This window comes from Nerophis ophidion, linkage group LG14, assembly GCF_033978795.1.
Source record: "Nerophis ophidion isolate RoL-2023_Sa linkage group LG14, RoL_Noph_v1.0, whole genome shotgun sequence".
In the NCBI taxonomy this organism is placed as follows: domain Eukaryota; kingdom Metazoa; phylum Chordata; class Actinopteri; order Syngnathiformes; family Syngnathidae; genus Nerophis; species Nerophis ophidion.
In genome coordinates, this window is record NC_084624.1 from 3,596,495 (window position 1) to 3,621,056 (window position 24,562).

Sequence of the window (24,562 nt, forward strand, 5' to 3'; positions counted from 1 at the left end):
CAGGAAAAACATCCATCCATCCATTTCTACCACTTATTCCCTTTTGGGGCCACGGGGGGCGCTGGTGCCTATCTCAGCTACAATCGGGCGGAAGGCGGGGTACACCCTGGACAAGTCGCCACCTCATCACAGAACAGGAAAAACATGAAAATTGAATTTTGTGACATAGTTTATCTTCAATTTCGACTATTTAAAATTCAAAATCCAACCGAAAAAAAGAAGAAAAAAACTAGCTAATTTGATTATTTTTGAAAAAATTAAAAAAAGAATTTATGGAACATCGTTAGTAATTTTTCTTGTTTCAGATTACTGTATTTCCTTGAATTGCCGCCGGGGCGCTAATTAATTTAAAACCTCTTCTCACTCCGGCGCTTACCAAAGGCATGCGGTAAAAGTAAGCATGCGTTAATTATTTTAAAACCTCTTCTCACTCCGGCGCTTACCAAAGGCATGCGGTAAAAGTAAGCATGCACTAATTATTTTAAAACCTTTTCTCACTCCAGCACTTACCACTTAAATTAAAATGTATTTATTATTCTTTGCAATAAAAAAAATCCATTTACTTGAACGTTGATTTAAATTGTCAGGAAAGAAGAGGAAAAAATTTAAAAGGTAAAAAGTTATATGTGTTTAAAAATCCCAAAATCATTTTTAAGGTTGTATTTTCTCTCTAAAATTGTCTTTCTGAAAGTTATAAGAAGCAAAGTAAAAAGATAAATGAATTTATTTAAACAAGTAAAGACCAAGTTTTTAAAATATATTCTTGGATTTTCAAATTCTATTTGAGTTTTGTCTCTCTTAGAATTAAAAATGTCAAGCAAAGCGAGACCAGCTTGCTAGTAAATAAATACAATAGAGGCAGCTCACTGGTAAGTGCTGCTATTTGAGCTATTTCTAGAACAGGCCAGCGGGCGACTCATCTGGTCCTCCACACTATAGACCCTTGTTCTATAGCGTGTCACGAATTAACGTAAATCACTAAACAAATTTACTTAATTGCTTAAAAATTACAATTTTGTTGCTTTCTTCAACATGAGAGCCATAAAAAGCAAGTTTTGTCTTCACTTCCGGTGTAATTTTGACGCTTGACGATGCATGGTACCACACAGGAACACGAGGTCTTGCGTCATCAGAGCGTGTCCACAAAAATAAACCGAGGAAAGATAGTTCATCTGAGTCAGACTTTTATTGTGAAATGTGAACGTTTTACATCCGGGCCAAGGCTACTTCTGACGCTGCTTTGCTGCCATAAGTGTAGTTGTGTCTTATCGAGGCCAGTTGGAATAAAAGCTTTTACAATGCAGGCGTCGTCGTTAAACATCGTTTTGTTTTCGGCTTTTCCTGTTCTGTTGTCGTTGTTGTGTTTCCAAGATGTCGTGGAAGCAGCAAGCGGCAAAGGTGAGTTTAAATGGAGCGCTAGCTTGACCCTTTTGAACACATCCTGCTTCTCTTTGTGTCCTGCTCAGGTAACTTTGCAAGAAATGTCTACGTGTTGAATATATAAGCAACAACTAATATTTTTTTGGCTTATTTAGACTCAGACTTAGAGTTCCTTTTTATTGTCTTTCAAATTTGAACTTTACAGTTCAAATAAGAAGGACATTTCGTTGCATTAGCTGTTGGTAGTGTAAGATAAAAAAGCAACAAAGTGCAGATATAAATAAATAGATTACTGTACAGATAAATATATTGCACTTTTTCATATGCATCCATGTTATGTTGTATTGTCTTTTTTTTTATTCCAACGAGTTAATCCATTTTGAGAGGAGTTGAGGGTATAATTTAAATATGATGCGTTCAAGAGTCTTACGGCCGGAAGGAAAAAGCTGTTACAGAACCTGGAGGTTCTGCTTCGGAGGCTGCGGAACCTCTTCCTAGAATCCAGCAGTGAAAACAATCCTTGGTGGGGGTGGGAGGAGTCTTTGCAGATTTTCTGAGCCCTGGTCAGGCAGCGGCTTTTTGTGATCTCCTGGATAGGAGGAAGAGGAGTCCTGATAATCTTTTGTGCCGTCCTCACCACTCTCTGGAGAGACTTCCTTTTCCATTTCGAATGAACCCTGACTAATAAGCTCACAAAGAAGCCGGAGATAAATCTTACTTCCACTCATCATTTGTGTGTTTTCCATTGTTATTGTATTAACTCTGTATAGTGTGGACTCAGCCTTCACGGTAAGGTCTATTCAGGTGTACTGGAGAGGAGGCTACACCGGATAGTCGAACCTCGGATTCAGAAGGAACAGTGTGGTTTTCGTCCTGGTCGTGGAACTGTGGACCAGCTCTATACTCTGGGCAGAGTCCTTGAGGGTGTATGGGAGTTTGCCAACCAGTCTACATGTGCTTTGTGGACTTGAAGAAGGAATTTTACTGTGTACCCCGGGAAGTCCGGTATGGGGTATCGGATTGTCTGAATGTGGCGGTCTGATCTCTGCACAATCAGTGCCAGAGCTTGGTCCGCAGTAAGTCGGACCCGTTTCCAGTGAGGGTTGGACTCCGCCAAGGCTGCCCTTTTTCACCGATTCTGGTCATAACTTTTATGGACAGAATTTTTAGGCGTAGTCAGAGCGTTGAGGGGTTCCGGTTTGGTGGCCGCAGGATTAGGTCTCTGCTTTTTGCAGATGATTTGGTCCTGATGGCTTCTTCTCGCCAGGATCTTCAGCTCTCACTGGATCGGTTCTCAACTGAGTGTGAAGCGACTGGGATGAGAATCAGCACCTCTAAGTCAGAGTCCATGGTTCTCGCCCGGAAAAGTGTGGAGTGCCATCTACGGGTTGGGGAGGAGATCTTAACCCAAGTGGATGAGTTCAAGTACCTCGGAGTGTTGTTCACGGGTGAGGGAAAAGTGGATGGTGAGATCGACAGGCAACGTCTTTGGTAATGCGGACGCTGTATCGATCCGTTGTGGTGAAGAAGGAGCTGAGCCGGAAGGCAAAGCTCTCATTTTACCCGTCGATCTACGTTCCCATTCTCACCTATGGTCATGAGCTTTGGGTCATGACCGAAAGGACAAGATCACGGGTACAAGCGGCCCAAATGAGTTTCCTCTTCCGGTTGGGTGAGAAGCTCTGTCATCCAGGAGGAACTCAAAGTAAAGCCGCTGCTCCTCCACATGGAGAGGAGCCAGCGCTGGTTCGGGCATCTGGTCAGGATGCCACCCGAACGACTCCCTAAGGAGGTGTTTCGGGCACGTCTGACCGGTAGGAGGCAACGGGGAAGACCCAGGACACGTTGGGAAGAATATGTCTATCGGCCGGCCTGGGAATGTCTCGGGATTTCCCGGGAGGAGCTGGACCAAGTGGCTGGGGAGAGGGAAGTCTGGGCTTCCCTGCTTAGGCTGCTGCCCCCACGACTTGACCTTGGATAAGCGGAAGAAGATGGATGGATGGACTCACCCTGTTGTAAAGATATACTGTATTTATTAGTTGTCACACTAATGCATTATTTGCCTTTGCAGGATTTGGAGATCACATCAGTTGGAGGACGCTGGAAGATGGCAAAAATGAGGCAACGGCCAGGTGAGTCTTAAAGGGTACGATTTTTTTTAAGGTAATTGTCAATGTTTACTTATATAGCCCTAAATCACGGGTGTCTCAAAGGGCTGCACAAGCCTCAGCGACATCCTCGGCTCAGATCCTACATCAGGGCAAGGAAAAAGTCAACCCATTGGTATAACAATGAGAAACCTTGGAGGGGACCGCAGATGTGGGGACCCCTCCTGGGTGACCGGTGCAATGGATGGTGAGTGGATCTAGCATAATATTGCAAGAGTCCAGTCCATAGTGGATCTAACATCATAGTGAGAGTCCAGTCCATAGTGGATCTAGCATCATAATGAGAGTCCAGTCCATAGTGGATCTAACATAATAGTGAGAGTCCAGTCCATAGTGGATCTAACATAATAGTGAGAGTCCAGTCCATAGTGGATCTAACATAATAGTGAGAGTCCAGTCCATAGTGGATCTAACATAATAGTGAGAGTCCAGTCCATAGTGGATCTAACATCATAGTGAGAGTCCAGTCCATAGTGGATCCAACATAATAGTGAGAGTCCAGTCCATAGTGGATCTAACATAATAGTGAGAGTCCAGTCCATAGTGGATCCAACATAATAGTGAGAGTCCAGTCCATAGTGGATCTAACATAATAGTGAGAGTCCAGTCCATAGTGGATCTAACATACTAGTGAGAGTCCAGTCCATAGTGGATCTAACATCATAGTGAGTCCAGTCCATAGTGGATCCAACATACTAGTGAGAGTCCAGTCCATATTGGATCCAACATAATAGTGAGAGTCCAGTTCATAGTGGATCTAACATACTAGTGAGAGTCCAGTCCATAGTGGATCTAACATCATAGTGAGAGTCCAGTCCATAGTGGATCTAACATACTAGTGAGAGTCCAGTCCATAGTGGATCCAACATAATAGTGAGAGTCCAGTTCATAGTGGATCTAACATACTAGTGATAGTCCAGTCTATAGTGGATCTAACATCATAGTGAGAGTCCAGTCCATAGTGGATCTAACATAATAGTGAGAGTCCAGTCCATAGTGGATCTAACATAATAGTGAGAGTCCAGTCCATAGTGGATCTAACATAATAGTGAGAGTCCAGTCCATAGTGGGGCCAGCAGGAAATGGTCTTGAGCGGAGACAGGTCAACGTCCCCAACAGATGCACAGAGGAGTGGTCCACCCTGGGTCCTGACTTTGCACAGCGAGTGCATCATCTGCACCCCCTCCTACAAAGGAGAGGACGGCAGAGCAGAAAAGAAACGGCAGATCAACTGGTCTAAAAGGGGGGTGTATTTGCTTTGTGTCTTCAGTGGTTTGCCCATCATGGTCATCATCCACAAGACCTGGTGTGGAGCCTGCAAAGGTAACACTATTCAATATATAATGGATGACACATTTCGGCATGCAAAAAAATCTGAGAAGTGGATGAAGTTAAGTGTTTGTTGTCGAAGGACATCATGTTAACTTGGAAGGAAATACCATGATTAAGTACGAGTGTGTGACATAACGCTTTGTTTTTACTCTTTGCAGCACTAAAACCCAAATTTGCAGAATCCAAGGAAATCTCGGAGCTTGCCCACAACTTTGTGATGGTCAACCTGGAGGTGAGAAGACACGCTTAAACAGAACACAATTGTTCATCCATCCTTCCATTTTTTCTACCGCTTGTCCCTCTTGTGGGTGGCGGGGGTTGCTGGAGCCTATTGCAGATGCATTTGGGCGGAAGGCGGTTTACACCCTGGACAAGTCGCCACCTCATCGCAGGGCCAACACAGATAGACATTCACACTCACATTCATATTTACCGTATTTCCTTAAATTAGCGCTGGGGCGGTAATTAATTTAAAACCTCTTCTCACTCCGGCGCTTACCAAAGGCATGCGGTAAGTTTAGGCCTGCGCTTATAAATTTGGGTGTTATGTTTTATTATACCATCATGAAAAGCACATTTAATTAAAAAAAAACGTTATGGTCTTACCTTTACTTTATAAATGAAGTCCATGCGCCGCTCCTTCTGAACAAAAGCATCAATAACTTGTTTATAGAAGTCTTCCTTATCTTTCTTCAGTTTCAAAAGTCTCTCTGTCTCGATGGAGATCTTTCTTTAATTATTACTTCCTGCTTCGATTGAAAGTCCAGTTTAGAAAACTGTTGTCAAGGTGAAGTGTCACTCGTGACGTGACGAGTTTGACCCGGCGGTAAAACGAGGCATATGCTAATTCCATCCATCCATTTACTACCGCTTATTCCCTTATGGGGTTGCGGGGGGCGCTGGCGCCTATCTCAGCTACAATCGGGCAGAAGGCGGTGTACACCCTGGACAAGTCGCCACCTCATCGCAGGGCAAACACAGACAGAAAACACTCACATTCACACACTAGGGGCAATTTAGTGTTGCCAATCAACCTATCCCCAGGTGCATGTTTTTGGAAGTGGGAGGAAGCCCACGCATTCACGGGGAGAACATGCAAACTCCACACAGAAAGATCCCGAGCCTGGCATTGAACCCAGGACTGCAGGACCTTCGTATTGTGAGGCAGACACACTAATCCCTCTGCCACCGTGAAGCCCCATACGCTAATTATTCTGCAAAACGAGTTTGACCCGGCGATAAACTGAGGCATATGCTAATTATTTTGCTAAACAAGTTTGACCCGGCGATAAACTGAGGCATATGCTAATTATTTTGCTAAACAAGTTTGACCCGGCAGTAATTCTAAGCATTTGCTAATTATTTTGCGAAACGAGTTTGACCCGGCGGCTAATATATACCCGGCGGCAATTCAAGTAAATACAGCAGGGGTCGGGAACCTTTTTGGCTGAGAGAGCCAAAAAGCCTAATATTTTAAAATGTATTTCTGTAAGAGCCATATAATTGTTTTAATACTGAACACAACTAAACGCCTGCATTTTTAAGAGCCACATTTCTAGACTACAATAGGTCTCTTATTCTTTGTAATAACATTGTTATTCTGAAGCTAACTGTGGAGGGGGCGTGGCCTGCGGGCCTGCAGCGAAGCGGGGTGTTGCCAGGATCAGCTTAGAAATCAGCAACAGGTGCGTAGATGGCCCATCTGGGCCTTGTTATCTAATCACCTGCCGCTCGGTTATAAGCAGCAGCCGGGAGGAGAGACGGGGTTGGAGCTGGAGCCAAAGCACAAGCGAGGACGAAAGACAAAAACAGAGACTTATTGAAAAATAAAACAATATTGTAACCCTGAAACAGGCTCTCATGTCAGTGCTTGGTGGTCTAAAGAACCCCCAGGAGGGCAAGCCCCACACTAACCAATAATAAATAAATAACTTCCTACCATTAACGCAATTTCTTAAACCGGTGCGGTAGAAAACGGATGGATGGATTAAAAATTCATGAGAATTTTTTTATATTTTGAACATTATTTTTAACACTGTGATTACAAGTGGAATTATTCATTACTTATTGTGTTAAGCAACGTCAGCTCGGATTTATCCGAGAGCCAGATGCAGTCATCAAGAGCCACATCTGGCTCTAGAGCCACAGGTTCCCTACCCCTGAAATACAGTATAACAATTACAAAAGTTTATGTAATAAAAAATTTTATCGTCCTGAATAAATTGATTGGTGTTTTCACCGGTCACTCACGCTGTCTCGCCAACACGTGCAAAGAGCCAGTGCACACATACAAAAGCCGTCCAAGAGAAGCAACAAACAATTTGCAGTCATGTTGTTATGATTGAATATACATCCAATGGCAGCTAACACTAGCTATCCATATTGCGTTTACTAGCGTGCATGTCTTATGTACGTACGTTATGTACAAGAAGCCGAAAGAGGGCGGAATAGACTGTGTCAAACACATTGGAAAGTTGTTGCTTTCCAGGCATCCGGGGAAATGTTGCAAACAACCCCTTTTAAGAGCATAAGATCAACATATACAGAGGAACCTGGATTCACAAACTTAATTGGCTCTTGAGCATGGTTCGTAAACTGAGAAGTTTGTACAGGGCTCTAAAGGGCACGTGATTTCGGAACGCATTGCATACTTGCAAACCCTCCCGATTTTCCCAGGAGATTCCCGAATTTCTGAGCCCCTCCCGAAAATCTCCCGGGGCAACCATTCTCCTGATTTCCTCCCAAACAACAATATTGGGGGCGTGCCTTAAAGGTTTTATCCTTTGGCGTCCTCTACAACCTGTCGTCACGCCTGCTTTTCCTCCATACAAGCTACATGCCTGCCCAATCACAGAAATATGCGGCCATTACACAAAGTGAATGCAAGGCATACTTGATAAACAGCCATACAGGTCACATTGAGGGTGGCTGTATAAACAACTTTAACACTGTTACAAATATGCGCCACACAGTGATCCCACACCAAACAAGAATGACAAACAAATTTTGGGAGAACATCCGCACCGTAACACAACATAAACACAACACAACAAATACCCAGAACCCTTTGCAGCACTAACTCACGAATTCGGAGGTCTCCTCAAGGTTGACAAGTATGATGCATTGTTGGGCCGCAATATACATTTTTATTGGTTTTATTTTGTCTACATGGTTAATGTGAGAGAGAGCAAAAAACTGGATTAAAATAATTTGTACAAATAAAAAAAAATTAGGGGACGATACCCGATTTTAAAGGTTTATTACCTTGAAAAAATAAGTTAAATGGGTGGAATTGATCCATATGAGCACATCCATTCAACAAGAGATTTGAGTGAGCTGCTGCCATTTATGAATCCAAGCTTGTCCATATTTTGTCTGAGTCAGGTTTAGTACTGGTGAAGAATTTCAGAATGCGAAGTCCCTTAAGGCTGTCTTCCATTTAAACTGCACTCATAGTCATGCACCTGGGGATTAGGTAGATTGGCAACACTAAATTGTCTCTAGTGTGTGAATGTTGTCTGTCTATATGCGATGAGGTGGCGACTTGTCCAGGTTGTACCCCGCCTTCCGCCTGAATGCAGCTGAGATAGGCTCCAGCACCCCCACGACCCCGAACAGGACAACTAGTAGAAAAATGAATGGATGGATAATCTACGGCTTTAATCTCTTATGTGTTAGAAATAGTGAGCATGTTTATCAAAAAACAGCAAGCCCATTATTACTTCAAATACTTTTAATCATTGCGCTACCTTTTGAAAAATACTAATTAATTTTTGCGCGTAGTCACGACTAAAAGTAAACAGACAATATGCTTTTTTCCAAAACACAGTACATTGTTTGTAGTCCACAGCGAGCTTTGCTAAAGCCAACAGCTCACCAAATGCTGTGTGAAAGAGAATAAATCATGCTTTAATTTCACAACTACCAGTGTGAAAATGGTGTAAAGTAATGTTTGATCTTACCTTTGGTGCTCAAAAACCTAAACCGTTTTGCAACAATAAAAGAAAATGTTTTACCTTGTGTCCGCGAATACCGGTATTGGTGGTATGCAAGCGACAAGTGACGAATGGTAGCAAGAGGAGGTAGTGTGTTACTGCCCCAAAGTCGAGGGAGAGTCCTCCTCTCTTCCTGCTCCTCTTTTCCTCTTGTTTTGGTCTCACTCAGACCAGGCTGGGCTTCACTTGGTCTTCCTGGTGTCTTTTTTTTGTCAGCGCTTTAAAATCAATCAAAGTTTATTCATATAGCCCTAAATCACAAGGGTCTCAAAGGGCTGCACAAGCCACAACAACATCCTCGGTTCAGAGCCCACATAAGAGCAAAATGTGTCTGTGGTGACCCATGATGATTTTGTTGTTGGCTTTACTCCTCCTAAATAGTCCTTTAACTCCACAGTAAATCCCTCCTTCTTTCCAGAGTGGTCTGTTGGCTTTTTAAACCCATATTGAATAAGCAAAATAGACAAAAGTTGGTGAGTAGCAAGAAAAAAATCCCATCAAAGCATCGAGAAGTGTCAACCGAGTAATAACTTTGTAAACAGGATGTGAAGTAGAGGCCACCTCTCCAACATGGCCAAATCAGTGTATACAGAAGGTGCCCTAAAGCTTCAAGCGCCACACAAAATGAAGCGTTCGCACACAGAGGCATATTTGGTCCAATCAAAAAGGTGGCAAAATAGAGGCGTTCATAAATCGAGGTTCCGCTATGTTCATGTCAGAGGTCTGGAAGTGTTGTTCAAGTGTACAACAGTGCCCCCCCCAGACATGCATTGGATGCAACCATCACTGTACACCAGTGGTTCTCAACATTTTTTCAGTGATGTACCCCCTGTGAACATGTTTTTCATTCAAGTACCCCAAAGTCAGAGCAAAGTATTTTTGGTTGAAAAAAAGAGATAAAGAAGTAAAATACAGCACTAAGTCATCAGTTTCTGATTATTAAATTGTATAAAAGTGCAAAATATTGCTCATTTTAGTGGTCTTTCTTGAACTATTTGGAAAAAAGATATAAAAATAACTAAAAACTTGTTGAAACATAAACAAGTGATTCAATTATAAATACAGATTTCTCCACATAGAAGTAATCATCAACTTAAAGTGCCCTCTTTGGGGATTGTAATAGAGATCCATCTGGATTCATCAACTTACTTCTAAACATTTCTTCACAAAAAAAGAAATCTTTAACATCAATATTTATGGAACATGTCCACAAAAAATCTAGCTGTCAACACTGAATATTGCATTGTTGCATTTCTTTTCACACTTTATGAACTTACATTCATATATTCAATAAATATATTCATAAAGGATTTTTGAATTGTTGCTATTTTTGAAAAATCTCACATACCCCCTGGCATACCGTCAAGTTCCCCCAGGGGTACACATACCCCCATTTGAGAACCACTGCATTAGACCACCTGACCTTCTTCAATCGCTGCAGAGTGCAGTGAAGTGAATTATATTTATATAGCGCTTTTTCTCAAGTGACTCAAAGCGCTTTACATAGTGAAACCCAATATCTAAGTTACATTTAAACCAGTGTGGCTGGCACTGGGAGCAGGTGGGTAAAGTGTCTTGCCCAAGGACACAACGGCAGTAACAAGGATGGCACAAGCGGGAATCGAACCTGCAACTCTCAAGTTGCTGACACGGCCACTCTACCAACCGAGCTAGGGGGCGGCATAGCGCAGTGAATACACTCTTTAGCCAATTGAAGCCTCTCAATTAGCCTGAACGTATGGCTCAAATTCAACACTTGTCGTTTAACTTAATCCACTTCCGTATTTCATTGCTTGGACAGGACGAGGAGGAGCCAAAAGAGGAGAACTTCAGTCCCGACGGCGGCTACATTCCTCGCATCCTCTTCCTCGGTAAGCCAAACGTTGTGATGCCACAGAGAGACATGACGGGCTGACGCTTGTTTGGAATTGATCAACAAGTAACCCCCTTGCCTGCAGATCCCAGTGGCCAAGTTCACCCTGAAATAACCAATAAAATGGGGAACCCCAACTACAAGTACTTCTACAGCAGCGCAGAGCAAGGTAAGCATGAATAGAAATGAAACTATTGTCGTCGTAAAGTAACTACATGTAGTCTGTTGACATTAATATCAGTATCTCTGTGATAAGGGGGTGAATAGTAGAGTTATTGCTATGGCAACCACTGGTTACCTATTTCGTGGTCAATACTTATTGGGGTATTTCAGTCCAACATTGATAGCGGACCTTGCAAAAGGGACTTAAACCGCATTAACAAACTGATCCAGAAAGCCGGCCAAACTATTGGCTCGCAGTTGGATTTTGTGTCAGTGAGGACATAGGAAGACACTAGACAAACTGCAGGCCCTCATGGACAATCCTGCCCACCCACTCCAGCAGACAATTAAGGGACAGCAGAGTTCACACTCCAACAGGCTCCTTCAGCTTTGTTCCCACAGTGTTCAATTCAAGAACTCCTTCATTCCACACTCCATCCAGCTGTGTAATCACTCGCCATACAGCAATAGATGATATCTGTCTATTACCTGACACCTTCTATGTTAGCTACTTCTTTGTTTTTAATGTCTATTTTCTGCTGGATTTACTCTCTATTTTATGCTGCAACTGTCACATATACTGTAATATTGTACATGGTAATTGTTATATATTATATATATAATATAGACATAATATATCAGTATATATACAATACTGTACATATTATGTATATATGTTATATCGCTATATTTAGTCTATTTATACCTGTATTGTCCTTTCCTTCCTTACTAGGGATGTCCGATAGTATCGGACTGCCGATATTATCGGCCGATAAATGCTTTAAAATGTAATATCGGAAATTATCGGTATCGGTTTCAATTAGTAAAATTGATGTCTCTTTAGAAGTCCGCTGAGCACACGGACGGACGTAGGGAAAGGTACAGAGCGCCAGTAGCCCTTAAAGGCACTGCCTTTTGCGTATCAGCCTAGTCACATGATATCTACAACTTCTCACGCACACATCTTAATGCAAGGCAAACTTGGTAAACAGCCATACGGGTCACACTGAGGGTGGCCGTATAAACAACTTTAACACTGTTACAAATATGCGTCACACTGTCAACCCACACCAAACAAGAATGACAAACACATTTCGGGAGAACATCCGCACCGTAACACAACAGAACAAATACCCAGCACCCCTTGCAGCACTTTTGTATGAACGATAAAAGTCTGAATATTGAGAACATATGAACGTCACACCCCCTCTCAATCGACATTTTTTACAGTCAAGCCAAATGCAACAAAAATGCAACAAACACAGCGAAATATGAATGTGATATCACTAAGCTTTAGAAGTTTCTTGTAAAAATCTCCTTCCACGTCTGTCCCTGACACCCACATTTCAGGCCGGCTGCTCTGGAAACTCTGTGGAAACGCTCCCCAGCCACACTGCTTGGTGCCTCGTCTGACCTGCTGTGACGTAGATTACCAGAGTAACTTGTAGGGTTGTACGGTACACGGGTGTTAGTATAGTACCACCATACTAATGAATAGGGCTGGGCGATATATAGCAGGTTTGTCTCTGTGCGATATAGAAAATGACTATCGTAATATTCGAGTAAACGTTCTCACGCAGTTGTTTTTAGCTGCGGGCATTACACTACAGGCTCTTCCCACTCCTTCTTGTGTCTCCTTCTCACAGACAGCAAGCGCACAAAGTTACACACGTCACGTCATACGTCACATACGTAACACACCCTCACGAAGAAGAGGTAGCAGCGTGGCTAACATTAGCTGTGATGCTAGCGGAGTGTTGCGAGTGGTAATACGAGAGAAAGAAGGTGCGAATCTGGTAACAAATGAAGGAAGAATTAATTCCCAAGAAAAACAGCAGGGGGTCCATCGTCCGGCGGTGACTTGGCTTCAAGCGGGAATATGTCGAATAGACAACTTTAATTTGTCAAGTGTGGGGCACAAGCGTAGCATTACTGCTAATATGTAGCATCATTTGAAAAGTCACCTGCTAATAACTGTTTAATAAATACAGTTTTGGTCAAATGACTTAGTTGTGATTTCCCTCTCTGCATGAAAGTTTAAAAGTAGCATGTATGAAGAAGAATGTTTTAATGTAGACACATAGAATCATCATACTGCTGTGATTATATGCATCAAGTGTTCATTCAAGGCTAAGGCAAAATACAGAGATATATATCGTGTTTCGCGATATGGCCTGAAAATACCAAGATATTAACAAAAGGCCATATCGCCCAACCTACTAAAGAATCATATTCAGTACCATACCGCCTCTGAAAAGTACCGGTCCGCCAGACTCTAAGATTTTTTGTTAAAATAAAGCCAATAACACAATAATTTCTGGTCCCATTTATTTAGAAAAGTATCAAAGTAATATTGGTATCAGGACAACTCTTGTCACTAAAAGATCAAAAGCGCAGATTCCAACCACTGAAATATGTTGTATAGTTCAAGACTTATGATAATTAGAAAACATCACTCCACATCATAATGGCAGCTACACTTTCATATTAAAGATCTAAAAAAAATATTTGGGAATGTCCGGCGAGCCAGATTGAAAAGCTTAATGGGCCGCATGTGACGCCCGGGCCTTAATTTGCCCAGGTCTGCTTTAAATTGTATATGCATTAGATAGATAGATAGCACTTTGATTCCTTGCTGCATCACAGCTCTACTAATCTTTTTTTAAAAAAAATTTTTTAAAAGCACATGCTATGTATTTTTGGCATAAATTACGCATTTTTTGAACTGATATGAAATATCAATTGTCCACTAGATGAGACCAAACAAATCTGAACATGGCCACTGATTGGTTCAGCCACAGGCAGCATTACTATATCGAATTAAACCAGAATAAAAATTACGGTGGGTGTTTTCATACCTAAAGGGCTCTCATCTTTTTAAAACATGTATTTAGAAGGTCAGCTACAACGATGAAAATATTTGATTCATAATTCATTATTCGTAACTGGGGAATAAGCGGTAGAAGAAGGATGGATGGATGGAACCAATTAACAGCAATACATGAGGGTGAGTTCAAATTTCGGCGGAGTCATACCAAAGACTATATAAATGGGACCCTTCACCTCCCTGCTTGGCACTCAGCATCAAGGGTTACAATTGGGGGTTGAAACACCAAAATGATTCCTGCGGCGGCCACTGCTGCTGCTCACTGCTCCCCTCACCTCCCAGGGGCTGGGTCAAATGCAGAGGGTAATTTCCCCACACCGAGTGTGTGTGTGTGTGTGTGTGTGTGTGTGTGTGTGTGTGTGTGTGTGTGTGTGAGACAATCATTGGTACTTTAAATTTAAGTTTTAACTTTATTTGTATGTATTTTTTTAATGGTAACTATTCTAATAAAGTGGTTTGGGATAGAAAAAAATGCTATCAAGCCAGCAGAGGGCGCCGACTCAGGCCAATTGACAAGAGTTAAGTTTTAAGATGCTGTATGCCTGTAATTGTTCATGTCTAAAACTGCATTTTTTTAAACGTGTTATCGGGTTTTAAGAACTGTGTGAGGGATATTATTAGTTTTAAAGATTAAAAATAAGTATTTTAGGGCTGAGTGCATCCATTATTTCCTTTTTTTTCCTCTGCTATTCTTGGGGAGTCTAGGAATGCAACCCCTATAAATAATGGGATTTGTTGTATATAGTTTTGTACTGATAAACCTAAGGGTAGGTGTTAATCCCACCCTTCTGTGTGTGTTTCAGTGGTGTCTGGGATGAAGGAGGCGGAGGAAAAGCTGACTGGTGACGCATTCAAACGCAGCCACGCTGGTGATGAGCTGTGAGGGGGCAGCAAGTCTCCCCAAACGGGACAGTTTCTCCCGTTAAGATTTTACACTACTATTCCCATCATAAAAATGCTCTTATTTTATATTTGGGATATTTGTACGATGCAGTACTGTAATGATCGTCTGATGTGGATATTATTAAACCACAGCAGACTTTTAAGTGCCATATTTTTGGCCTCTTTGGTGCACATTTATAAGAGCACTTCCACATAGTACTGTAGACTAAAAGTGTGCTAATTTTGACTAAACTTTAATGTTTTTCCAAAAGCCACGATGTTTTCTACAAGCTAACAAAGCTGTGGATCCTTCCAAAGACCTGTCTGATTCCACATTGTCGCAGAAATGTGAATTTAACTTTGTATATTTTTTTTCTTGTTACTTCTGCACTGTTGGAAAACACTGTGTGCTTTGTTCTACTCAATATATAAGTGTGAAAATAAAAAAACATGTTGTAGTGAATGACTCGGGCAAATCCTTACACAACAGCGAGTGGATTATATCAAAGTTTATTGTCCCAACATCGGTGGCGAATCCCTTATTGCCACGTGTGCCAACACAACAGCGGAACACACAAAAGAGTTGAAACTCAAACCCAAAATTATTACAATCCAGCTAGGACACATGTGGAGCTAAAGTGCATCGTCAGCTGAAAATGACAGGCGAAATAAAACATTTTTTTAAAAGCCTCTAAAATCAAACCTATGTAAATATTGCTAAAACAGGAGACATGCATGTCAGCCTAATCGAATTATTACAGTATTAGTGTTTCCTTTTTTTAAATTGTAGTATCTTACAATATGCACCACAGAGGAGTACCGTTGATAACAAAGAAGGTAAGTGTGATGATAACCATAGACCATATTCCAATTATACCAGACGTAAAAATCAATTAAATTCAGCAGTACCTTAAAAAACCGTATCACTCAACACACACCTTTTCCCACCCTATTAATCACATCTTTAAAGGGGGATTATTTTTACTCTTATTATAGCTCTTTTTACACTTTAAAATTTTTACTTAAACATTGATTGTACTGCTAATGTATCTAAAGAACTCATATGCTCTCAAAACCGGTATGTCCAAAAAATATGTTAATGAGATTTAATATCAGATATTAAATCATGTATTTGTATTGCTTTTAGCAAAAAGATGGATCATTAATGAACTATTTACTTGTGTCATTTCCCGCTAAAAGAAATCCGTAAAAAACAGTTAAAAAAAAAAAAAGTCCATAGTATGAATAAGTTTGGTCTTATGTTTACTTGAGTCTGGCTAGGAGCTTATCACATTCCAGTCATTTCAGTGTATTATGGCAGATTATTTACGACAAAATAAGTTACGTGAAGAAGAAAGATGACTGTAAAGTCCAGCTGTGCGAAGGCATTTAAATCTACTTTGTGACGAGTAAGGAGTCGTTAGTTATCGTGAAGTTGCTCCTAAAATGACTGCGTTATAATTTTGCACTTTATATATATATAAAAAAAAAACACACAAAGCTGCGTGATGTTTGCAATGAGAATGACACAGCTATGATTAAAAAAAATGCCCTCAAAGATGAAGTACGGTGCACGTGTCACAGACCTTCGCCAGTCTCGACCAGCAACAAGATTTGTCTCTCTCTCCTTCTTCCAGGATTAAAAAAAAAAAAAAAAAAAAAAGGTGCATTGCGATAAAAAGATGAGGTGTGTGTTTGTGGGGCCCACCTAGAACCTTCCCTGCTTAGCGTCTCCGATGGCGCCCCACACGTCAAAGACAAACTCGTCCGGAAAGGCAAAGTCCCCAAGAGTCTCGTCCAGCGCCATGGCGAACTCGTCTGGGTTTTTCTTGTCGCGGCCCACCTCCACCATTGTTGCAGCTGAAGAAAAACAGAGAAAAATTCATATCAAGGATCTTTCGTTAGCTACTAAGAACACCTGAGTACTCCTGTCGTGTAGAGCAGTGTTTTTCAACTAGTGTGCCGTGAGAGATTATCTCATTTCACCTTTTTGGGTTAAAAATATTTTTTGCAAACCAGTAATTATTGTCTGCAAATGATGTGTTGTTGTTGAGCATCGGTGCTGTCAAGAGTTCGGCAGAGTAACCGTGTAATACTCTTACATATCAGTAGGTGGCAGCCGGTAGCTAATTGCTTCGTAGATGTCGGAAACAGCGGGAGGCAGCATGCAGGTAAAAAGGTGTCTAATGCTTAAACCTTGGGTGCCCACACTTCTTCTGCAAGCGAGCTACTTTTCAATTGACCAGGTCGAGGGGATCTACCTCATTCATATATATCATTTATACGTTTTTATCTATGAAACATACGTTTTTGGTAACATATTAAAGGTTTTTAATGATAATACAATAATGTTTAACACATATAGAGTCCTTTCTTTCACAAAGACAAGAATATAAGTTGGAGTATTACCTGATTCGGATGACTTGAATTGATTGGAATCAGACAGAAGTGCGGATAATGTCGGCATCTTATTTGTCCAGCTTCCATACTCGTTTTTATACACTTTACAAGAAATCCATTAGCTTCGTAGCTTACTAGCTTGTGCACGCCAGCTTTCTGAGACTCTTATTTTGTTAGCGCAGGCAAAAGGAAGCAGCGCTTTTATTGTGAAGATAGGAACTGTGCAGTCGGTCTTTAGAGTTTTGACAGCAGGTACGGCGCGAATGTGTTGAAATAAAAAGTGTTTCTCGCCTTCCCGTCTATCACTTTTTCTTAATAATGAGCTCGGAGCAGCCAGTGTCATCTCACAAGACCCTCAGGTGTCCTGAATGTCAAATCAAGTGACGTCTTGGTGAAGATTAATGATCGTTAATTATTAGGTCTATTTTTTTAAATGCCTGGCTGGCGATAGACTAACACATCCTCCGCAATCGACCGGTAGCTCGCGATCGACGTAATGGGCACCCCTGGCTTAAACCAACAACAAACAAAAGGTGAGTGCCCCTAAGAAAAGAGATTGAAGTTTAAGGATGGCTATGCAGAAAGAAACTAAAACCGAACTGGCTGCAAAGTAAACAAAAACAGAATGCTGGACGACAGCAAAGACTTAATGTGGAGCAAAGACGGTGTCCACAATGTACATCCGAACATGACATGACAATCAACAATGTCCCCACAAAGAAGGATAAAAATAACTGAAATATTCTTGATTGCTAAAAACAAAATAGATGCGGGAAATATTGTTCAAAGGAAGACATGAAACTGCTACAGGAAAATACCCCTAAAAACAAAACAAGAGAAAAAGCCACCAAAATAGGAGCCCAAGACAAGAACGAAAACACTACACAGCAAAAAAGTCCAAATAAGTCAGGGTGTGATGTGACAGGTGGTGACAGTACACCTACTTTGAGACAAGAGCTATAGTGATGTACGCTTGGTTATGCTTTAAAGTCATATCCAACAATTGCGACAACAACTTTTTACTGTCAGCCAAGTTTTGTTTTTTAATGATTTTTCCTGATGGTGTCCCTCCAGATTTTTTCAAATGCAAAAAATGTGCATCGGCTCAAAAAAGGTTGAAAAACACTGGTATAGAGCAGTGGTTCTTAACCTGGGTTCGATCTAACCCGAGAGGTTCGGTGAGTCGGCCTCAGGGGTTCTGCGGAGGTCAAGACACACACAACTCATCGTGTAAATAAAAACTTCTCCCCATCGGCGTATTATGGATACCACCAAACAATGTTCCCTCTAATTTGTAATTTGTTGTGAGGTCATGCACTGTGTTGGTTTTGTTCTTTGAACAAGGTGATGTTCATGCACGGTTAATTTTGTGCACCAGTAAAAAAAAACCTAACTCTGTCTTGAATTTGAAAACATTTTTTTTTGTTTTTTCACTAAAGAAGGGTTCAGTGAATGCGTATATGAAACTGAAACTGGTGGGGCTCGGTACCTCCAACAGGGTTAAGAACCACTGGTATAGAGGATCTTTGAATAGCTACTTAAAAACAGCTGAGCACTCATTACATATAAAGAGTCTTGGACTAGCTGCTTGGAAATGAAGAGCACTCCTGTCATGTGAAGGGTCTTGGCCCAGCTGCATAAAAAAATACAAAGCACTCCTGTCACATAAAGGATCTTCAACTAGCTACTAAATAGAGCAGCGCACACCTGTCGTATAGAGGATCTTTGACTAGCTATTTAAAAAAAGCTGAGCACTTATATCATATAAAGGATCAGAGTGTCCGCCCTGAGATTGGTAGGTTCCGACAGAGTCTTACCAAAGACTATAAAAATGGGAGCCATTACCTCCCTGCTTGGCACTCAGCATCAAGGGTTGGAATTGGGGGTTAAATCACTGCTGCTGCTCACTGCTCCCCTCACCTCCCAGGGGGTGCTTAAAGGTGATGGGTAAGATGCAGATAATCATTTCGCCACACATAGTGTGTGTGTGACAATCATTAGTACTTTAACTTTACTTTACCTTTTTGGACTAGCTGCGTTAAAAATTCTAAGCACTCCTGTTATATAAAAGGTCTTGGACCAGCTACTTAAAAAATGCAATGCACTCATGTCACATACAGGATCTTTGACTAGCTACTAAATACAGCAGAGCACTCCTGCCATATAGAGGCTCGTTGAGGAAATGCCGATCACTCCTGTCATGTGAAGGATCTTGGCCCAGCTGCTTAAAAAACACAAAGCACTGCTGTCACAAAGGATCTTTGACTAGCTACTAAAAACAGCAGCACATTCCTGTCATATAGAGGATCTTTGTCTATCTACTTAAAAACAGCTGAGCACTTAGGTCATACAGTATAAAAGATTTTGGACTAGCTGCTTAAAAATGCAAAGCACTCCTTTCATATAAAGGGTCTTGGACCAGCTACTTAAAAAATGCAATGCACTCATGTCACATACAGGATCTTTGACTAGCTACTAAATACAGCAGAGCACTCCTGCCATATAGAGGCTCGTTGAGGAAATGCCGAGCACTCCTGTCATGTGAAGGATCTTGGCCCAGCTGCTTAAAAAACACAAAGCACTGCTGTCACAAAGGATCTTTGACTAGCTACTAAAAACAGCAGCACATTCCTGTCATATAGAGGATCTTTGTCTATCTACTTAAAAACAGCTGAGCACTTAGGTCATACAGTATAAAAGATTTTGGACTAGCTGCTTAAAAATGCAAAGCACTCCTTTCATATAAAGGGTCTTGGACCAGCTACTTAAAAAATGCAATGCACTCATGTCACATACAGGATCTTTGACTAGCTACTAAATACAGCAGAGCACTCCTGCCATATAGAGGCTCGTTGAGGAAATGCCGAGCACTCCTGTCATGTGAAGGATCTTGGCCCAGCTGCTTAAAAAACACAAAGCACTGCTGTCACAAAGGATCTTTGACTAGCTACTAAAAACAGCAGCACATTCCTGTCATATAGAGGATCTTTGTCTATCTACTTAAAAACAGCTGAGCACTTAGGTCATACAGTATAAAAGATTTTGGACTAGCTGCTTAAAAATGCAAAGCACTCCTTTCATATAAAGGGTCTTGGACCAGCTACTTAAAAAATGCAATGCACTCATGTCACATACAGGATCTTTGACTAGCTACTAAATACAGCAGAGCACTCCTGCCATATAGAGGCTCGTTGAGGAAATGCCGATCACTCCTGTCATGTGAAGGATCTTGGCCCAGCTGCTTAAAAAACACAAAGCACTGCTGTCACAAAGGATCTTTGACTAGCTACTAAAAACAGCAGCACATTCCTGTCATATAGAGGATCTTTGTCTATCTACTTAAAAACAGCTGAGCACTTAGGTCATACAGTATAAAAGATTTTGGACTAGCTGCTTAAAAATGCAAAGCACTCCTTTCATATAAAGGGTCTTGGACCAGCTACTTAAAAAATGCAATGCACTCATGTCACATACAGGATCTTTGACTAGCTACTAAATACAGCAGAGCACTCCTGCCATATAGAGGCTCGTTGAGGAAATGCCGAGCACTCCTGTCATGTGAAGGATCTTGGCCCAGCTGCTTAAAAAACACAAAGCACTGCTGTCACAAAGGATCTTTGACTAGCTACTAAAAACAGCAGCACATTCCTGTCATATAGAGGATCTTTGTCTATCTACTTAAAAACAGCTGAGCACTTAGGTCATACAGTATAAAAGATTTTGGACTAGCTGCTTAAAAATGCAAAGCACTCCTTTCATATAAAGGGTCTTGGACCAGCTACTTAAAAAATGCAATGCACTCATGTCACATACAGGATCTTTGACTAGCTACTAAATACAGCAGAGCACTCCTGCCATATAGAGGCTCGTTGAGGAAATGCCGAGCACTCCTGTCATGTGAAGGATCTTGGCCCAGCTGCTTAAAAAACACAAAGCACTGCTGTCACAAAGGATCTTTGACTAGCTACTAAAAACAGCAGCACATTCCTGTCATATAGAGGATCTTTGTCTATCTACTTAAAAACAGCTGAGCACTTAGGTCATACAGTATAAAAGATTTTGGACTAGCTGCTTAAAAATGCAAAGCACTCCTTTCATATAAAGGGTCTTGGACCAGCTACTTAAAAAATGCAATGCACTCATGTCACATACAGGATCTTTGACTAGCTACTAAATACAGCAGAGCACTCCTGCCATATAGAGGCTCGTTGAGGAAATGCCGAGCACTCCTGTCATGTGAAGGATCTTGGCCCAGCTGCTTAAAAAACACAAAGCACTGCTGTCACAAAGGATCTTTGACTAGCTACTAAAAACAGCAGCACATTCCTGTCATATAGAGGATCTTTGTCTATCTACTTAAAAACAGCTGAGCACTTAGGTCATACAGTATAAAAGATTTTGGACTAGCTGCTTAAAAATGCAAAGCACTCCTTTCATATAAAGGGTCTTGGACCAGCTACTTAAAAAATGCAATGCACTCATGTCACATACAGGATCTTTGACTAGCTACTAAATACAGCAGAGCACTCCTGCCATATAGAGGCTCGTTGAGGAAATGCCGAGCACTCCTGTCATGTGAAGGATCTTGGCCCAGCTGCTTAAAAAACACAAAGCACTGCTGTCACAAAGGATCTTTGACTAGCTACTAAAAACAGCAGCACATTCCTGTCATATAGAGGATCTTTGTCTATCTACTTAAAAACAGCTGAGCACTTAGGTCATACAGTATAAAAGATTTTGGACTAGCTGCTTAAAAATGCAGAGCACTCCTTTCATATAAAGGGTCTTGGACCAGCTACTTAAAAAATGCAATGCACTCATGTCACATACAGGATCTTTGACTAGCTACTAAATACAGCAGAGCACTCCTGCCATATAGAGGCTCGTTGAGGAAATGCCGAGCACTCCTGTCATGTGAAGGATCTTGGCCCAGCTGCTTAAAAAACACAAAGCACTGCTGTCACAAAGGATCTTTGACTAGCTACTAAAAACAGCAGCACATTCCTGTCATATAGAGGATCTTTGTCTATCTACTTAAAAACAGCTGAGCACTTAGGTCATACAGTATAAAAGATTTTGGACTAGCTGCTTAAAAATGCAAAGCACTCCTTTCATATAAAGGGTCTTGGACCAGCTACTTAAAAAATGCAATGCACTCATGTCACATACAGGATCTTTGACTAGCTACTAAATACAGCAGAGCACTCCTGCCATATAGAGGCTCGTTGAGGAAATGCCGAGCACTCCTGTCATGTGAAGGATCTTGGCCCAGCTGCTTAAAAAACACAAAGCACTGCTGTCACAAAGGATCTTTGACTAGCTACTAAAAACAGCAGCACATTCCTGTCATATAGAGGATCTTTGTCTATCTACTTAAAAACAGCTGAGCACTTAGGTCATACAGTATAAAAGATTTTGGACTAGCTGCTTAAAAATGCAAAGCACTCCTTTCATATAAAGGGTCTTGGACCAGCTACTTAAAAAATGCAATGCACTCATGTCACATACAGGATCTTTGACTAGCTACTAAATACAGCAGAGCACTCCTGCCATATAGAGGCTCGTTGAGGAAATGCCGAGCACTCCTGTCATGTGAAGGATCTTGGCCCAGTTGCTTAAAAAACACAAAGCACTGCTGTCACAAAGGATCTTTGACTAGCTACTAAAAACAGCAGCACATTCCTGTCATATAGAGGATCTTTGTCTATCTACTTAAAAACAGCTGAGCACTTAGGTCATACAGTATAAAAGATTTTGGACTAGCTGCTTAAAAATGCAAAGCACTCCTTTCATATAAAGGGTCTTGGACCAGCTACTTAAAAAATGCAATGCACTCATGTCACATACAGGATCTTTGACTAGCTACTAAATACAGCAGAGCACTCCTGCCATATAGAGGCTCGTTGAGGAAATGCCGAGCACTCCTGTCATGTGAAGGATCTTGGCCCAGCTGCTTAAAAAACACAAAGCACTGCTGTCACAAAGGATCTTTGACTAGCTACTAAAAACAGCAGCACATTCCTGTCATATAGAGGATCTTTGTCTATCTACTTAAAAACAGCTGAGCACTTAGGTCATACAGTATAAAAGATTTTGGACTAGCTGCTTAAAAATGCAAAGCACTCCTTTCATATAAAGGGTCTTGGACCAGCTACTTAAAAAATGCAATGCACTCATGTCACATACAAGATCTTTGACTAGCTACTAAAAAAAGCAGAGCACTTCTGCCATATAAAGGCTTTTTGAGTAGCTCTTTAAAAACAGCCGAGCCCTCCAGCCAAATACAATATAAGGTATTTTAATGGCTACTTAAAAAGATCTGAGTGCTCCTGTCGCATAGAGAATCTTTGACTAGCGACTTAAAACAGCCGAGCACTCTTGCAACATAAAGGATCTTTGACAAGCTAGGTAAAAACAGCAGCGCACTCCTGCTATGTAGAGGACATTTGACTCGCTAATTGAAAACAGCAGAGCACTCTTGTCATATAGACGATCCATCCGTTTTCTACCGCTTGTCCCTTTTTGGGGTCCTTGACTCGCTAATTGAAAACAGCAGAACACTCCTGTCACATAGAGGATCCTTGACTAGCTAATTGAAAAGAGCAGAGCACTCCTGTCAGAGGTTTCTTGACTAGTGTTTGTTTGTAGTAAGTAGTTAAGTAGGTGGATGGTGGACACTCACCAAGTTCTGTGTCTCGGATGCCCATGTAGCTCTCCAGGAGGTCATCCACCTTCTTTACTGCTTTCTCTTCAAACTCTGTTGGCTGAAGAAGGCAAGAAAATGAAAAGAAAATTAATAGATAAAATAAATTGTGAAGATAAAAAGAATCGACTCTTGTATTGATCATATAATGATACTACCCATGGTATCGATGCCACCAATGTATGAATCTGGCAATCAGGCAAGTATTTTAACTCCTGAACACAACCGCACACCTCTGCCTTTCTTTTTAGCCTTTCTTCCCGCGGCTCTCCACACCCCGAAAAACACACCCTCACGCACGGCTTCGCGCGACACCTGCTCGTCTCGTAAACACCCATTTCATGAAGTGCTCATTAATCATAGAGCTGCAACAATACATTAAGGATGACAGTTGCAATGGGACATTTTTTAGCATCTAATATCAAACAATTCTTCCCATAACCACAACCATCATCGCTCATCTGTGACGGGAACTAACAAGCCAAATACAAACCCTGTTTCCATAGGAGTTGAGAAATTGTGTTAGATGTAAATATAAACAGAATACAATGATTTGCAAATCCTTTTCAACCCATATTCAATTGAATGCACTACAAAGACAACATATTTGATGTTCAAACTCAAACTTAATTTTTTTTTGCAAATAATAATTAACTTAGAATTTCCTGGCTGCAACACGTGCCAAAGTAGTTGGGAAAGGGCATGTTCACCACTGTGTTACATCCCCTTTTCTTTTAACACCACTCAATAAACGTTTGGGAACTGAGGAAACTAATTGTT

The 24,562-nt window shown here is 41.3% G+C and overlaps 2 protein-coding genes across 2 annotated transcripts in view; one reads left to right on the forward strand and one right to left on the reverse strand.

Moving 5' to 3' along the window:
- Window positions 1-1,195: 1,195 nt before the first annotated feature.
- On the forward strand, window positions 1,196-15,818 carry txndc12 (thioredoxin domain containing 12 (endoplasmic reticulum)). Its single transcript, XM_061919636.1, has 7 exons — window positions 1,196-1,398; window positions 3,452-3,512; window positions 4,819-4,871; window positions 5,039-5,112; window positions 10,677-10,746; window positions 10,834-10,917; window positions 14,601-15,818. The coding sequence occupies exons 1-7, from the start codon at window positions 1,299-1,301 to the stop codon at window positions 14,678-14,680; spliced, it is 522 nt and encodes a 173-aa protein (XP_061775620.1). The 5' UTR covers window positions 1,196-1,298; the 3' UTR covers window positions 14,681-15,818.
- Window positions 15,174-24,562, reverse strand: part of gipc2 (GIPC PDZ domain containing family, member 2) — a 30,350-nt gene continuing 20,961 nt past the window's right edge. The window contains exons 5-6 of the mRNA XM_061919635.1: window positions 23,762-23,843; window positions 15,174-16,539 (exon numbers count right to left, since the gene is read on the reverse strand). Of these exons, the coding sequence (XP_061775619.1) occupies window positions 16,388-16,539; window positions 23,762-23,843 (234 nt within the window). The 3' untranslated portion in view covers window positions 15,174-16,387. The remainder of the gene's footprint in view (window positions 16,540-23,761; window positions 23,844-24,562) is intronic.

Bases quoted from the DNA above. Each gene is read 5' to 3' on its own strand.
- txndc12 (XM_061919636.1), top strand. From the start codon at position 1,299: ATGCAGGCGTCGTCGTTAAACATCGTTTTGTTTTCGGCTTTTCCTGTT. The intron at 10,747-10,833 runs GTAAGCCAAACG...CCTTGCCTGCAG, and splicing joins TCCTCGCATCCTCTTCCTCG to ATCCCAGTGGCCAAGTTCAC. The intron at 10,918-14,600 runs GTAAGCATGAAT...TGTGTGTTTCAG, and splicing joins CTACAGCAGCGCAGAGCAAG to TGGTGTCTGGGATGAAGGAG.